Source organism: Girardinichthys multiradiatus, chromosome 8 (assembly GCF_021462225.1).
Source record: "Girardinichthys multiradiatus isolate DD_20200921_A chromosome 8, DD_fGirMul_XY1, whole genome shotgun sequence".
Lineage (NCBI taxonomy): Eukaryota > Metazoa > Chordata > Actinopteri > Cyprinodontiformes > Goodeidae > Girardinichthys > Girardinichthys multiradiatus.
Genome location: NC_061801.1, coordinates 31,164,884 through 31,180,584, shown reverse-complemented (window position 1 = coordinate 31,180,584; position 15,701 = coordinate 31,164,884). Strand labels below are relative to the sequence as shown.

Genomic DNA, 15,701 nt, shown 5'->3' with positions numbered 1-15,701 from the left:
GAGCTGAGCAGAAAAGCGAAGCTCTCGATTTACCGGTCGGTCTACGTTCCTACGCTCACCTATGGCCATGAACTTTGGGTCATGACCGAAAGAACGAGATCCCGGATACAAGTGGCTGAAACGAGCTTCCTCCGTTGGGTGGTCGGGCACTCTCTTAGAGATAGGGTGAGGAGCTTGGCCATCCGGGAGGGGCTCGGAGTAGAGCCGCTGCTCCTCCACATCGAGAGGAGCCAGCTGACGTGGCTCGGGCATCTATACCGGATGCCTCCTGGACGCCTTCCTCGGGAGGTGTTCCAGGCACGTCCCACTGGGAGGAGGCCCAGGGGACGACCCAGGACACACTTGAGGGACTATGTCTCTCGGCTGGCCTGGGAATGCCTTGGGCTCCCCCCGGAGGAGCTGGAGGAGGTGTCTGGGGAGAGGGACGTCTGGGCGTCTCTACTGAGTCTGCTGCCCCTGCGACCCGGTCCCGGATAAAGCGGGTACGAGTAACTTTTTATATTTACATAAGTGTTTATGGAAAACTCATCAATCAATAACAAAAGTCACACGTGTCTACTTTAACACATTCCTATGAATGGTGAAGTTAAATTAAAAAAGCTACACTTCAAAAAACACTTGTCGGAGTGCTTTATCTGTTTTAATGCCTCTTTTAATGCTCTGACAATATTCCTAACGCAATTCTAAATCAGTTCTAGTTAGACCTCCTGGAAATCTTGTACACATGTACACCTAGCAACTAAAAATAATACATAGGCACTCTCTGGGGTAGCAATGAGTGTGTTTGGTTAGGCTTTTAGTTCCTTTCCCTTGTGCAGAAAGACAAGACAAACTCTGTGGGAGAAAGCTACATAATAGACCACCACTGACTCAGTCCTTAGTGAAGCTAAAAGATTAAAATCTGTAAACTAAAGGAGAGCAAATGTCAAAACCTGGTGAACCAAGCCACATTGATAGATTTGATCCAAAAGCACTTTACACTACAATCAGTCATCCACCCATTCACAGACTGACTGTGGTAGGCTACATTATAGCTACAGTTGGACTGGGCGAGACTTACAGAAGTGAGGCTGCCATACAATCGGATCACCAACAGCAGGCAAAATGGGTGAAGTGTCTTGCCAAAGGACAAAACAAGTAAGATGGACGGACCAGGGGTTCAAACCGCCTACTCACCGATTACTGGACGAACTTCTACTACCTGAGCCACTGTCGCCCCATTTGTGCTTTTAACTTTTTGTCATACAGAAAAATATAAATTTAACATTAAAACGAATTTTTCAAATACAATTGGTCATTGGGTTATTTATTTACTGGCTTTAAAAAGGAGCTCTTTGGACCTTCAAATGCTCCAAAAAAAGCATTGTTGATCATTACTCAAGGGTATAAAATTAAAAAAATATTTCTATATATTCTTCACTTTGCTATTTCTTCTCTTGGTACCTCTTTGTTTTATGGACAATGTTTACAGGGTATACTTTCAGAGCTTCTTAATACACCCTTTTAAGCACACAGACAGAAGAGAAAAAAATGTTTTCTCCAGTCAATCTACACCACAGAGTCCTCCGCTTTACTTACTTCTGCTGCTCTGTTTGCGTGAAGAACAGCAGCATGAACTGTATAAAACAACAGACTACTTGTGTCTTTGTTATTCCTCCCAAAGAACTCTCCCTTCTGGAGAGCATCGATGACTGATGTGTTGCAGCATGCAAGGAGCACACTTACACTGATCTCTTTATATTCCTTAACCAGCGCTGTGAAAGTGGCCATGCCTGTTGAGTCAATGAAAGGGATGGCTGAGCAGTCTAAAACTATTGTGTGGAACTCTAGTTCTTTTTTGCCAACCCCTACAAAGACATCAAAATTGGGTTTCTCTCCATTTGTCATGGCTTGCTTTTTGTCCTTCTTCTCTGCCTTTTTCCTTTTAGTCAACTCCAAGAAAGGTTCTACTCCGACAGCTTTGTAGAGGGATCTGAGGAAAGCGTTCTTATTAGCATAGTACAAAGGAGCCTGGAAACGGAAGATCTTAACCCAACCTGGTGCTGTGAGATTCTTGTACTCCTCTATGTCCTCATACAGATTGGTGTCACTGACCCGGCCAAGGAGAGAGACCTGAAAACAAATATCAGATCAAGGCAGTTATGGTATTCTTATGAAAATGTGTCCTCTTTAATGTTTAGTACAGGGTTTTTAAACTTCTGTCCTTGAGGGCCAATGTCTGGTAACTTTTAGAAGGCATTCCTGATCCAACCAGCAATTAAGTTCTGCTTCTGACACAATCATTTGATTTGGGTTCCTTGGAGCAGAAACATCTAAGAGTTCCAGGATCAGATGAGAATAATGGTCGAGAATTTCCATCAGCTTACTAACCTTTGGATTCTGGGTTTCATAGATGATGCAGCTCATTGAAAAAACCATGCCAACAAGCAAGCCCAGCTCCACGCTGATCAGAGCAGTGGTTGACATGGCTACCAACCAAACAATGGCATCCGTCCGGCTGGCTCGCCACTTGGCTGGGACATCCCTGAACTTCCTCAGTGCTCCTTGAAGGCTTACAATGATGATGCAAGCAAGGACACATTTCTGAAGTGCTTGGAAGTATGGAGCGAAGAAGAGGAGGACAAGAAGGACCACCAGGGCGCTGATCAGACTCGATACCTGAAAGGACAAAATATAAGGGAGGCAAAAAAGATTAAAAGGAACTATTTCTGTTGCTCTGAAAAACAAAGTTGCAAAATCTCAACGCCAAGTTAGTACATCAACAAAACATGTATTAAACGTTTTTTTAGCAATGTGGCTGTCTTTTTAATAATTCCAAAAGAAACCGCATCAACATCTTTGATATTTAAAACCACACGCAAACATCAATTTCATTCGTTAATATTGAAAATACAAGCGTCATGCATTAATGCAACCATCAAGACACAAGCACGCCTTAAGAACATGGTGAGATGGCAGAGGGATCTGAAATCATGACTTCCTGTGGTCAGACCTGTGTTTGACATTAAGAAAGTAATTTTTTAAATATACAGTTGAAGCCAGATATTTACATAATCTGTGTAAAAAGAATTTTTTTTCTCACTGCCTCACCTTAAATCAGACTAATGGAAAACATGGAAAAACATCAGCTAAGATATCAAGAAGAGAGTTTTGAACTTCCAGGAGTGTTATTCATACTTTGGTACAGTTTCCAGATGCCTAGAGTGCTGCGTTCATCGCTACAATGATTATATATATGCAAGTATAAACACTGTGGAAAGGTCCAGCCAACATACTGTTCAGAAAGGACAAAGGCTCTGTATGGCAGTTAAACATCTTTTGGTGTGAAATGTGTGTATCGACCCTGGAAACTTGTAAAAGTTAGTCCAGTCCCATCATGGACCTGAAGCCACTCAGCTAGGAAGAGGTCACTACTCCAATATCAAAAGCCAGAATAAAGTTTGCAAACGTATACAGAAGCAAAGAGCTTAATTTTTTGAGACATGTCCTACAGGCTGATGAAACCAAAATTAAGGTGCTTGGCAATAATGACCATCATCAGCTTTTAAGCTTGAGAACACCTTTGCAACTGGTAAGTACAGAGTTGGCATGTTGTGGGGGATGTTTTACTGTGAAAGGAACTGAAGCACTTAAAAAAAACCAAAGGCATCATGAGGAAAGAACAATATGCATAAATATTGAAGGTACATCTAAAAAAATCAGCCAAGAAAATAAAAGCTTTGACACAAATGGGTCTTCCGAATGGACAACTGCATCATAAGGAAAGCACATTACAACACAAAATTTGTTGGCACACCTGATCATTTTACCAATATATATTAGAAATTATGGCCCGGTTACAGAACTGGTATTACTGAGTCGGGGGGAATGGATCATAATTTGAACAAACTTCAAATTTTAAGAAAGGAAAACATTTAACCAAAAAGAATTTTCATCACCCTAAATGAGCAATAAGGCAAAACATTTAGGCTTATTAAAAGTCAAACAGCGAAGACAAAATCTTGTATTTTTACACAGTGTAAGTAAATATCTGCTTTTTATTGCATATTTGAGTTTCTTGATATTCAGTATTGATCCAAGCCGTTTGATTGCATTCCCACCATACAATATGTGGTTTCATTTGCCTGTCCTCTGGGCCTTGGTCAAGCTGGCACAAAGAGAAAACAGATTCACACTGGGTTTGACTTTTTTCATGGCCTGAAACTCACCTGAGTCTGGCATCCGGTTGAATCCTTCACCATTGTTTTTGCCAGCGCAGCACTCGTGGTGAAACAGTGAAAGAAGGAGGGGACAACGTTACAGAGTCCAATGGCCACTATCTCCTGGTTGGGACGAACGGTATATCCGTGTTTCTTTGCGAACATCTCAGATAGCGACACGGTGAAGGCAAGACTGCAAAAAATCCCATAATCATGACATTTATGTTTATTTTCTGCCATCTGATTAGAACTTTTCAATTTTTGGTAACAAGGATTCAGCAAGTCACTCTGGAGTAAAAAAAAAAGTTAAAGTTTGAATCTCTTTGGAGGAAAATGGTGGAGTAAACATTTAATTTATCACACAAGTTTGCCACATAATATTTCTAATTTTGGAAATATGCCTGGATTTATGTATTTAAAAATGCACTCAAGTCAAATTAAGCAGTGCATGTGCTTTCTCAGCCAGAATGTAATGCAGACACTAGACTGTAACTGTGTGTAATCAAACATGCTGTTAGGGTGGTTACACATTACCTAATGACAGCCACAGGAATGGCATCCAGCACCACCCGTGACATCATACTGAACACGGGGACCTGAGGTGGGATAAATCCTGTGGGAATGTGACCAGAGACACTGGAATGGTATTGGGTATTGAATTCCCCAAAGTGGCTGGCAAGTGTAGCTCCCGCCATGACTACCAGCTCTGTAGGTAAGGGGATCTTTAAGCGGTCCTTGTAGCGCTCCTGGATCTCTTTCCCAACCACTATAATAAAATATATAGAATTATACCATGTTGTAAAAAATACAGAGAGAAAATTAAGAATGAGAGATTCAAGTACAGATGAATGACCTAAAATTATAATGCATGTGGCACTTGTGATGAGGTCACACAGGTTGGTCTTGTGAATGTTGGCGAAGATGTTAATCCAAGTAACGACTACTGTCCCATAGCCCTGATGACGAGGTATCTTTAGACCCAACAGGTATTTAGCCTGCACAGTCAGGATGGTGAAAGAAGCTCCGGTGGCAAACCCGTCTAGCATGGGGGCCGAGAGGTAGACAGAGACAAATCCGAGCCGAAACACTGCCATCGAAATCTGTTTCGGGAAACAGGATAGAGAGGAGACAAATAAAGTAAACATCATGAATAATCTTTAATGCTTAAGGCCTAGAAATGAAAGAAGTACCGTTTTTACAGAATATAACCTTAAAAACAAAGTTAAAGCAGCATGTAGTCTGTGGAGATAAAATTCCTAAATTCCTTGTAATTGTACATTGAGAAACGTTGTTCTTAAAATGTTGGACTATTTGGTCACGCAGCTGCTCGCAAAGTGACATCCCAGCGTTTTAAAAAAATGTTTGGAACATTTTAAATTAATGCTTGCTTTAGAAAGATCAAATTGAAAGTGAGGGACTATTTGGTAAAACAAATATATATATTTATCAGTTTGAACATACAGTATCTTGTCTTTGTAGCGTGCTCATTTACATATAGGTTGAATAGGAATTGCAAATGATTGTATTCTGTTTTTATTTATATGTTATACAGTGTCCCAACATTATTGGAATTGGGGTTGTAGTAAAATTCTTGCACATATATCACTCTCCCCTCCTTTGTCCAAGAGCTGTTCATTAGCTTTCATTCATCCTCATTTGCATGGACCTGGCATGTAATTTTAACACAATGGATAATGTCAACAACAAGCAATGTAGTTTATATAGACTTTCAGTGTTTGTCATAGTTCAAACCAAAATGTAGCTATGAAAACAAACAGGACCAAACCCAAATAGTAAAAGTCTTCAAGTAACACAATACACTCCCCATTACATTTAGATCAATGCAAATTTGGGTTGGATTTTATTCCTTTATCTGCAGAAAACTTGAGGGCCACAGACCATTATATATTTGGCAAGCGAATAATAAAAAGTATTGCAGCTTTAGACAACATAGATAATAGTCATATAATGAAACATTTGCTCTATGGGACACTCTCAATGCCTCTTTTAGGCATGGTAATGCTTCTGGTATTTCAAGGTTTAAAAAAATTACATTTTTCAAAAATACATCTACATTCCGTCGTATAATTTCTACAGTACTGGTTAATAAGCTGCCAGAGAAAGTATCAGTGTGTCCAGAATTTATTCTGCGTGTTTGAAGCATAGAGTAATGCAGCACTCCCCCTCACCTACCAGCAACCAGCTAAAAAAAGGCTAATGCACTTTTTTCTATCTTCCAAGAAAACAAATTCAACTGTTTGAAAATAGACAGTGATAATGCAATTTGGTAGTGGAGGAGTATAAATGCCTCTGAGTTTATCTGGACAAAAGACTGGACTGGAGACCCAACAGGAAGAAACAGAGTAAACTGTTCTTCCAAAGGACATTTAGGTCAATCAGTGTTTGCAGCAAGATCCTGCAAATCGTATGAGTCTGTTGAGGAGAGTGTGATCTCTTCTGCCATCATCTATTGGGGTAGCAAGAATGGAGCCATTTTCTTAAAAAACTAAAGGTGATAAGGCTGTTTCTATTCTGTGGACTGCTCCAGATCCTCTAGGAATAATTGTGCAAGAAAGGTGCTTCCTTAATAAAATAAAGAACATAATGGACGGCCATGATTAAGGCTTGAATACAACAGCAGTCTCTTCAGTCAAAGGCTTAATACAGCCTGCTACAGGAGATACTTCCTCCCCACAGCTATCACCATCTATACTGACTCTTTGAGGAAACTTGGATAGTTTGAGTTATATCAATGCTTAATTTTTCTGTGGGAAAATAAAATCATTTTTGACTTGAATTGATTTCAAGAACCACTTTAAAACTATCACCACACTTACAATTTAGTAGGTATCTTTATTTGTCTTCAATCTATGACTAAATATTAAAATAATAACACTTATTAATTTAAAAGCAGTAAATATTGGTTTTTTGTGTAAAAAGAAAAAGCTAGATCACGTTATACATTTTAGTTTTGAATGTGTGTGTGTTCACCATTTGATAGTTTTAAATCATGTTATTTTTTCGATGAAGTTTATTAATACTGTTAGAATCTCAGTGGCCCATGCTTCAGCCTCAAAGTAGTTCTGAAAAAGGGGGTTGGACTGAAACTAACACAGTGTGAATAACCATGTTTCTGGCAAAGATCAGTCCACCATATTTTAGCATAGAAAATATTTGTTTATATTATATTTGTAATTGCACTCTTTAATATTTAGACATTGTGAAAAACTGTTCTTTGTCTTTATATAAAGAATGCTTAAAAGAGGTGGTTGTGTATAAGCTGTGTTAGTTATTTAACTTGAATAGATTTAGTAAAGAATATTTTTAATAATCTCTATTCCTTTACCTGATAGGCTCCAGCCAGGAATGTAACAGCAGCAGCGACACTGATAGCAAAGGAATCCTTCCCTAACTGCCTACCCATCAGCTCCACGGTGAACTCGGGTTCATTAGTGAGGTTTGCACCCACAGTGTCATTTAAGTGTTGATGAGGAGATGGGGTAGAGTCCTCATTCATGTCAAAACCAGCCAGGAAAACTTCCCTAACCACCACCTAGAGAGACATTATTAACAGCAAATATTCATTAGGGATAAATGTGGGCCAAAGTGGCCAATAATATCAATACATTTTCATATAATAATATTTCAATAAAGATAACATAATATTGGTCTGACTCAATAACTCTGCAAATGTGGAATATCCTGCACTTGCTGGATGAATCTTTTAATGCTTGTGGGTTCGTTTCTTAATCAAGTATGCACTTATTGACAAGAGCAAATTGAAAATGAGGTTTACAAACAAAATTGTCCAAAACAGAAATTTTTTACCTGTCCCACCATGAGGCTCATGAGGCTGAAGATCCCAACTGATACATGTCGAGACGTCCCCATGAGAAAGTAAATGATATTGCCGTAAAACGAAGTGTATAGACCATAAATGGGTGGCACTCCTGCTAACAGGCAGTACGCGATGGCCTGCGGTACCAAAATGATACCAACAATCAACCCAGACATCACATCGCCCCAGATGTACTCTTTCAGCTTGTATTTTGGCAGCCAGTGCACCACGGGGAAGAACCCTTTAAGAGTGGATCGGACCTTTGGACCTGAGCAAGTCAAACCCTTTTTCAGCTTTGATTTAAGAACTGAGACCTTCGGATTTCGCTGGCGAACACGCCGTTCCAGGAGGCTTGGCCCGACCAATGGGGTTTCCGTGTCTGGAGACACATCCTCCATGGTCTTGTTGAAGAAGAGGAGGCAGTGCTGGGAGTGGAAGGAGAAGATCCAGAAGCTATCAGCTGCACTCCTACATCAAAAATACAGGACAAAGAAATACAGGATTACTTATGGAGTCTTACCACCATATGTGCGTACTCTATTTTTAAGGCATGTAACAAGTCTTTAGAAGTATTTTTACTCTACAAAACATATATACACTGACTACTTTAGTAGGTACACCAGTTTAGTTGATTGTTAACACAAATGGAAACTTGGCTAATCACATGGAAACAACTCAATTAATTTAGTCATTTGGAGTGGGCATGGTGTGGACCAAAACTCCAGTGATCAGAAGAAAACTGGCAAATTGGCAGTAGCAGTTCAAATAACCTGTGGTAACAGCAAAGCTATGAAGGAAATCCTCTCTGAATACAAAACCCATTAAACCTTGAGGCAAATGGGCTACAGATGCAGAAGAGCATACCAGGTGCATTTCCTATAAACTGATGCTATTCACGCAGGCTCTCCAAAGTCAGACAATAACAGGTTAGAAAAACTTTCAGCTGTGACATTCAGAAAGTAGGGTCAGAATTTGGCATAATAAATATGAAAGCATGGATCCACCCAGCCTTGTATCAGCTGTTCAGATTAGTAGTATAATGATGTGGGGGATGTCTTCATAGCATCTTTTAAATGTCAGAGCCTATCTGAGTACTGTTGGTGACCATTTCCACAGTGTATCCATGTCTACTTCTAATAAGTTCACTACACTCCAATGGCCTTAACAGTCACCAGATATCAATCCAACAGAGCATGTTGAGATGTTGTGGAATAGGGGATTCACATTGTGGATGTAGAGACAAGGAATCTGCAGCAATTTAGTGACGGTATCATGTCAATATGGCCCAAAATCTCTCAAGAGTGTTTCTGATGGCATATTGCATCTATTCCAAATAATATATAGGCAAAAAGTAGTACTAGCAAGTTGTACATAATTAAGTGTTGAGTCTATTGATCCTACCTGTGACCATATGGAACTCCAATGAAAAATTATGCTCAATGAAGCTGAACATAACCGTCAACCCAAAAATATTCTAATTACTTTATACAGGTCCTTCTCAAAATATTAGCATATTATGATAAAGTTCATTATTTTCCATAATGTCATGATGGAAATTTAACATTCATATATTTTAGATTCATTGCACACTAACTGAAATATTTCAGGTCTTTTATTGTCTTAATATGGATGATTTTGGCATACAGCTCATGAAAACCCAAAAATCCTATCTCACAAAATTAGCATATTTCATCCGACCAATAGAAGAAAAGTGTTTTTAATACAAAAAACATCAACCTACGTATAGTTATGCACTCAATACTTGGTCGGGAATCCTTTTGCAGAAATGACTGCTTCAATGCGGCGTGGCATGGAGGCAATCAGCCTGTGGCACTGCTGAGGTCTTATGGAGGCCCAGGATGCTTCGATAGCGGCCTTTAGCTCATCCAGAGTGTTGGGTCTTGAGTCTCTCAACGTTCTCTTCACAATATCCCACAGATTTTCTATGGGGTTCAGGTCAGGAGAGTTGACAGGCCAATTGAGCACAGTGATACCATGGTCAGTAAACCGTTTACCAGTGGTTTTGGCACTGTGAGCAGGTGCCAGGTCGTGCTGAAAAATGAAATCTTCATCTCCATAAAGCTTTTCAGCAGATGGAAGCATGAAGTGCTCCAAAATCTCCTGACACTGGACTTCTGGCATTTTGGCATTTCCTTCTCCCCAGTCTTCCTCCAGACTCTGGCACCTTGATTTCCGAATGACATGCAGAATTTGCTTTCATCCGAAAAAAGTACTTTGGACCACTGAGCAACAGTCCAGTGCTGCTTCTCTGTAGCCCAGGTCAGGCGCTTCTGCCACTGTTTTTGGTTCAAAAGTGGCTTGACCTGGGGAATGCGGCACCTGTAGCCCATTTCCTGCACACGCCTGTGCACGGTGGCTCCGGATGTTTCTACTCCAGACTCAGTCCACTGCTTCCGCAGGTCCCCCAAGGTCTGGAATCGGCCCTTCTCCACAATCTTCCTCAGGGTCCGGTCACCTCTTCTCATTGTGCAGCGTTTTCTGCCACACTTTTTCCTTCCCACACACTTCCCACTGAGGTGCCTTGATACAGCACTCTGGGAACAGCCTATTCGTTCAGAAATTTCTTTCTGTGTCTTACCCTCTTGCTTGAGGGTGTCAATATTGGCCTTCTGGACAGCAGTCGGGTCGGCAGTCTTACCCATGATTGGGGTTTTGAGTGATGAACCAGGCTGGGAGTTTTAAAGGCCTAAGGAATCTTTTGCAGGTGTTTAGAGTTAACTCGTTGATTCAGATGATTAGGTTCATAGCTCGTTTAGAGACCCTTTTAATGATATGCTAATTTTGTGAGATAGGAATTTTGGGTTTTCATGAGCTGTATGCCAAAATCATCCGTATTAAGACAATAAAAGACCTGAAATATTTCAGTTAGTGTGCAAATAATCTAAAATATATGAATGTTACATTTTCATCATGACATTATGGAAAATAATGAACTTTATCACAATATGCTAATATTTTTGAGAAGGACCTGTATACATATCCTGGTGATCTAAACAAATAAAACAAACAGCAAACAATGTTCTACATCACCCTCACATTCTGGAGTGACATCAGGTCAGAGTCCTATTTCATTTCTTTAAATCCTTTATGGCAAATCATGTTGTAAACTTCTCATCCCTCCAAGTTGAAGATTAATTCAGGATTACACATTAACAGTCTTAGTCTTGGTAAAAGGCAAAAGACGAAGAGTGAGCAAAAGTTAATTAGATAGCATCGTGAGAACATAGGTTAGCATCACTGATATGCAGATGAACCTCCACACCTTACTGAGCTAAATCCACTTATTAAAGAGAAATATGAAAGTACTGGGAATGCACAGTACTCATATGTCATGTTGAGGTATTTTGGTAATGTCATAGTGGTGGAAGCACAACTATAGGCAATTAACTATGTTTTAAAGGTAATAAAAGTGGTTGCTATATCCAAGTTACAAATTTGCTGCTGCTTGGTAATAATCTTTTCTCATTCTGGGTATGGATAACTTGGTCCAGGTTGAGTTAAAGGCAAGTATGCAAAAGCAATGAGAAAGCTAAAAGAAAATCTATATAATGGCAGTAAAACAGCCCAAAAATACTGGCCAACAAGTCAGAACTGAAAGTGGATTGGAGTAGAAACTTAAAAGCAGTTAGAACTGTCTGGCTGTACACTCCAACAGAAAAAGTGCATCAATGACTCCACTGATAAAAAGTATAAAAAGCATTAACATTGCTTTGGTATTCTTATAAATTTTCATCTGCTGCTATTGTTAAGTGTAACTCATTGGAATTTCCTGCTAACTCTCAGATAAACTACATGTAAACTTTGTTCCAAAATTCAGTGTCCAAGAATTTGTTGTAATTATGGCACAGAAATAAAATGACAATGTTTTCTTTTCAACACATGAGGTTCCCAGACTACATAGTCTAACATTGTGAAGAGAAACTCATTTAATAAGATTGTAGTTCGGTTTATATGCACCTAAACATGAATAGTAGTAGTTATTTTTATGGTTGTCATAACACTGTACGTATTTGAAAATATATGTTCTGCACAGCTGTTCACATGAATGCTTTTTTCACCGAATAAGCTCCAATACTCGACCAAGGATGTTGCAAAAGCTGACACCTAAATGTTCTAGGAAAAGAAAAAGCTATGAACTGTTTTTTTATATTTTTTCACAGCAAGAAAGACACGTTTCAGCAACCGCGTTATGCCTTTCAGGAAAAATGTTTGATAATGTAGGGATATTGCAACGTCATCACACTAATTTATAAACACAGTTTGAAAAGAAAAACTGTTGATATTCGTGTACACTCCTCACAATGGCAAACAGGATAAATGCTGCTGCAAACAAGACTTATATTAGCCTTTTCAATCAGGATTTGTATATATATTAGGACAACAGCTGATAATAACAATCAAACCGTACATAAATCCTGCTGCTGAAGGGAGTTACAGACACTTTTTAAATCAGCATTGATTTTAAATCCAAAGCTGGTTGTAAAGCTGCCTTTTATAAGTGGGGCTTATGAACACTACTACAAACAGGAGTTATACACAACATTTCAGTCAGAATTTATAACAACAGCTGGTAAGAAAGAATAAACTGTGTTTATAAACACTTCTGCAAACAGGAGTTACACACCTGCATTCAAAAGGTAGCCTTTTGGATGCAGGCTCAATGGTAGGCCTGGACCACCATTCACTTCATGCTAGTGATTTATTTATTTTTTTGTGTTGTTGTTATAGGTTAGCCCTAGATTTAACAAATTAAAAGCAAAGCTTATCTGGATATATTTTTTAAAGACACTCAGTACATTTAATTGGTCCGTGGTCTTCTTTAACCTGCCCTAGGAGCTTTTAGTTGTAGCTCAGAAAGCTCTTGAAGCAAAACGTTTTTTGGTGCAAGAATTGCTGCTTTTGGCAAACAGAAAGAACTAGTGCTAAGACACCACTGGTCCCTGTTTGGCAATAGAACTGGCTTGGTGGAAAAAACCCTGTTTGCTAGCAAATAATCAGAATCAGAATCAGCTTTATTGCCAAGTTCGTACATACAAACAAGGAATTTGACTCCGGTACACTTTGTTCTTTGGTTTTGTTTTGTACTACAGAATATACATATTTACAATGTACAATATACACATATATAATAAAAAGGTGCATTTGCAACATCTGTATGCTGTTGTTTTGTACTCTACTGAATGTTCAACAGAGAAAGCCTGGGGGAAGAAACTGTCTCTGTGGCGGCTAGTTTTAGCGAACAGTGCTCTGTAGAGGCGACCTGAAGGTAAAAATCTGAACAGTTTATGTGCAGGGTGTGTGGGGTCTGCAGAGATTTTAGCAGCTCTTTTCCTGACCCTAGACCTGTATAAGTCCTGGATGGAGGGAAGGTCAGCCCTGATTATTCTCTCTGCATTCCTGATTATTCGTTGTAGTCTGGACCTGTCCTGTTTTGTGGATGAGCCAAACCACACTGAGATGGATGAAGACAGGACAGACTAAATGATGGCAGTGTAGAAGATGACCAGCAGCTCCTGGGGAAGGTTGAACTTCTTGAGTTGCCTCAGGAAGAACAGTCTCTGCTGGGTCTTCTTTCGAACAGTGTCTATGTGTGAAGACCATCTCAGGTCCTCAGAGATGGTGGTTCCTAAGAACCTGAAGTGGTCCACGGCCGATACAGTGTTGTCAAGGATGGTGAGGGGGGTGTATGGGGGTGGTGTTCTCCGAAATTCCACCACCATTTCCACAGTCTTGAGTGGGTTGAGTTCAAGGTAGTTCTGACTGCACCAGCCGATCCACCTGCTGTCTGTATGCAGACTCATCACCGTCCTGGATCAGACCAATGACAGTGGTGTCGTCTGCAAACTTAAGGAGTTTCACGGATGAGTCCGATGAGGTGCATTCATTTGTATACAGGGAGAAGATGAGTGGGGATATAACACACCCCTGGGGGGCACCAGTACATATTGATCTGGTTCGGGAGAAGATGCTCCCCAGTCTCACCTGCTGCTGTCGGTCCGCCAGGAAGCTGTTGATCCACTGACAGGTGGAGGCTGGGACGTTGAGCTGGGTGAGCTTCTGGTGGAGGATGTCTGGTATGATGATGTTGAAGGCCAAGCTGAAGTCTCCAGACAGGATCCTGGCGTACGTCCCTGGGTGGTCGAGGTGTTGCAGGATGAAGTGTAGACCTAAGTTAACAGCATCATCTGCCGATCTGTTTGCTCGGTAAGCAAACTGCAGGGGGTCCAGCAGGGGGCCTGTGATGTCTTTCAGGTGCTTCAACAACAGCCGCTCAAAGGATTTCATGACCACCGACGTCAGGGCTACAGGCCTGTAGTCATTTAATCGTAGGATGGTGGGTTTCTTGGGCACCGGGATGATGGTGGAGCTGCAAATAAGGCTGCAGTATAGCTGCTGTGAAAAAAAAGGTTCAGCGAAGTAAAAGAAACCAAATAAATGCTGGAGCTGATGGGCTGCGTTTAAAAAACTGCCACATATAGCACTGGCTTGGTAAAAAAATAACTGTCTGAAGGGTGTTAGCTAAACCTCTGCGAGAAACATTTTTTTTTTTTAAATTGAAGCTTGTCTCAGAAATCTTACATTTTGAGGGTTATTTAATGAAGACAACTTTCTTGGTGTTTACAACCCTAAGATGATGTTCCTTGTCAAAAGATGCATTGATCAAGTGATCTGCACATGAAGGACCCATTTGAATAAAACTTGTGATTTGTTAAAGGCTTTTCTAACAAGGTTACTTTTTGTTAAGTAGCAGCAGAGACCATGTGTCAGAAACCATAAAGCCCTATAATTGACATGTAATCTGCCTGAACCATCACAACACTGCTATGTGCTGTGATTAAGTTCCTGAAGCAATGCCGACTCTCAGGAACTGATGTGATGTAAAATGAAGACGACTGATTTCTTTGTTTAGTTTGAGCTCAAACAAAAATAACTCATTTTACGAAATAATTTAATCTGGAATTGAAATTGTATCCCCTCCTTTTTTTGTTAAAATCAGTCTTTAGGAAAGTTTGATGGAGTGCTCAGATTGCATTGAAATGCTCAATATAAAGAAGCTGATGCAAAGATTAGCCTCTGGTCCACACGGGTTCTATAAATCTCACCTGACATTTTTATATGGCAAGAGAATCCCCCAGACAAAAAAAGACCCTTTTCAAAGAACTACATTACTTTTGTGAAGTGGTTCGCTCTCACTGACTGCTTCAAACTAGTCTTTATTTACCATTGATCACTGCCAGAATCACACCGAGTGTCTTTGGAGACCAAACAAATTTACTGAAGTATCAGCTTAGAACAACAGTTTGCTATGAATCAGAAAAAGGCGGAACCAAGATTCACCCAGACACAGTACTGAAAGTTTAAAAGGTTTATTCAGCCACAGGAAAACGTCACACAGGTAACACTCCTCACAGCTTCCAGGAATCACTGAGGCAGAAAGAGGGATTAGTGACTTGTAGTCTCTCCAGATTTTGCAGGGATCAGAAAAGCCACTAACCTGCTTTTGTCTTGCATGGAACTTGAAACCCAGAGGGGAAACCTCAGTGGGCGGCAGGCGTTGATCTCCACAGCACAGGTAAGGAGTGACTCCAGGCTGAATAATCCGAGGGCTAGGCTGGCTCAATAATCCAAGGACAGAAACAGGG

General features: G+C 40.2%; 1 protein-coding gene across 3 annotated transcripts in view; it reads right to left on the bottom strand.

Moving 5' to 3' along the window:
• Positions 1-383: 383 nt before the first annotated feature.
• Positions 384-15,701, bottom strand: part of LOC124873063 (sulfate anion transporter 1-like) — a 32,033-nt gene continuing 16,715 nt past the window's right edge. For 2 of the 3 annotated variants that reach the window (XM_047373549.1, XM_047373550.1), the window contains exons 2-8: positions 8,028-8,505; positions 7,546-7,752; positions 5,053-5,299; positions 4,734-4,965; positions 4,209-4,392; positions 2,371-2,658; positions 384-2,112 (exon numbers count right to left, since the gene is read on the bottom strand). In XM_047373549.1, the coding sequence (XP_047229505.1) occupies positions 1,549-2,112; positions 2,371-2,658; positions 4,209-4,392; positions 4,734-4,965; positions 5,053-5,299; positions 7,546-7,752; positions 8,028-8,505 (2,200 nt within the window). In that variant the 3' untranslated portion in view covers positions 384-1,548. The remainder of the gene's footprint in view (positions 2,113-2,370; positions 2,659-4,208; positions 4,393-4,733; positions 4,966-5,052; positions 5,300-7,545; positions 7,753-8,027; positions 8,506-15,701) is intronic. The other variant, XM_047373552.1, reaches the window with a different exon arrangement.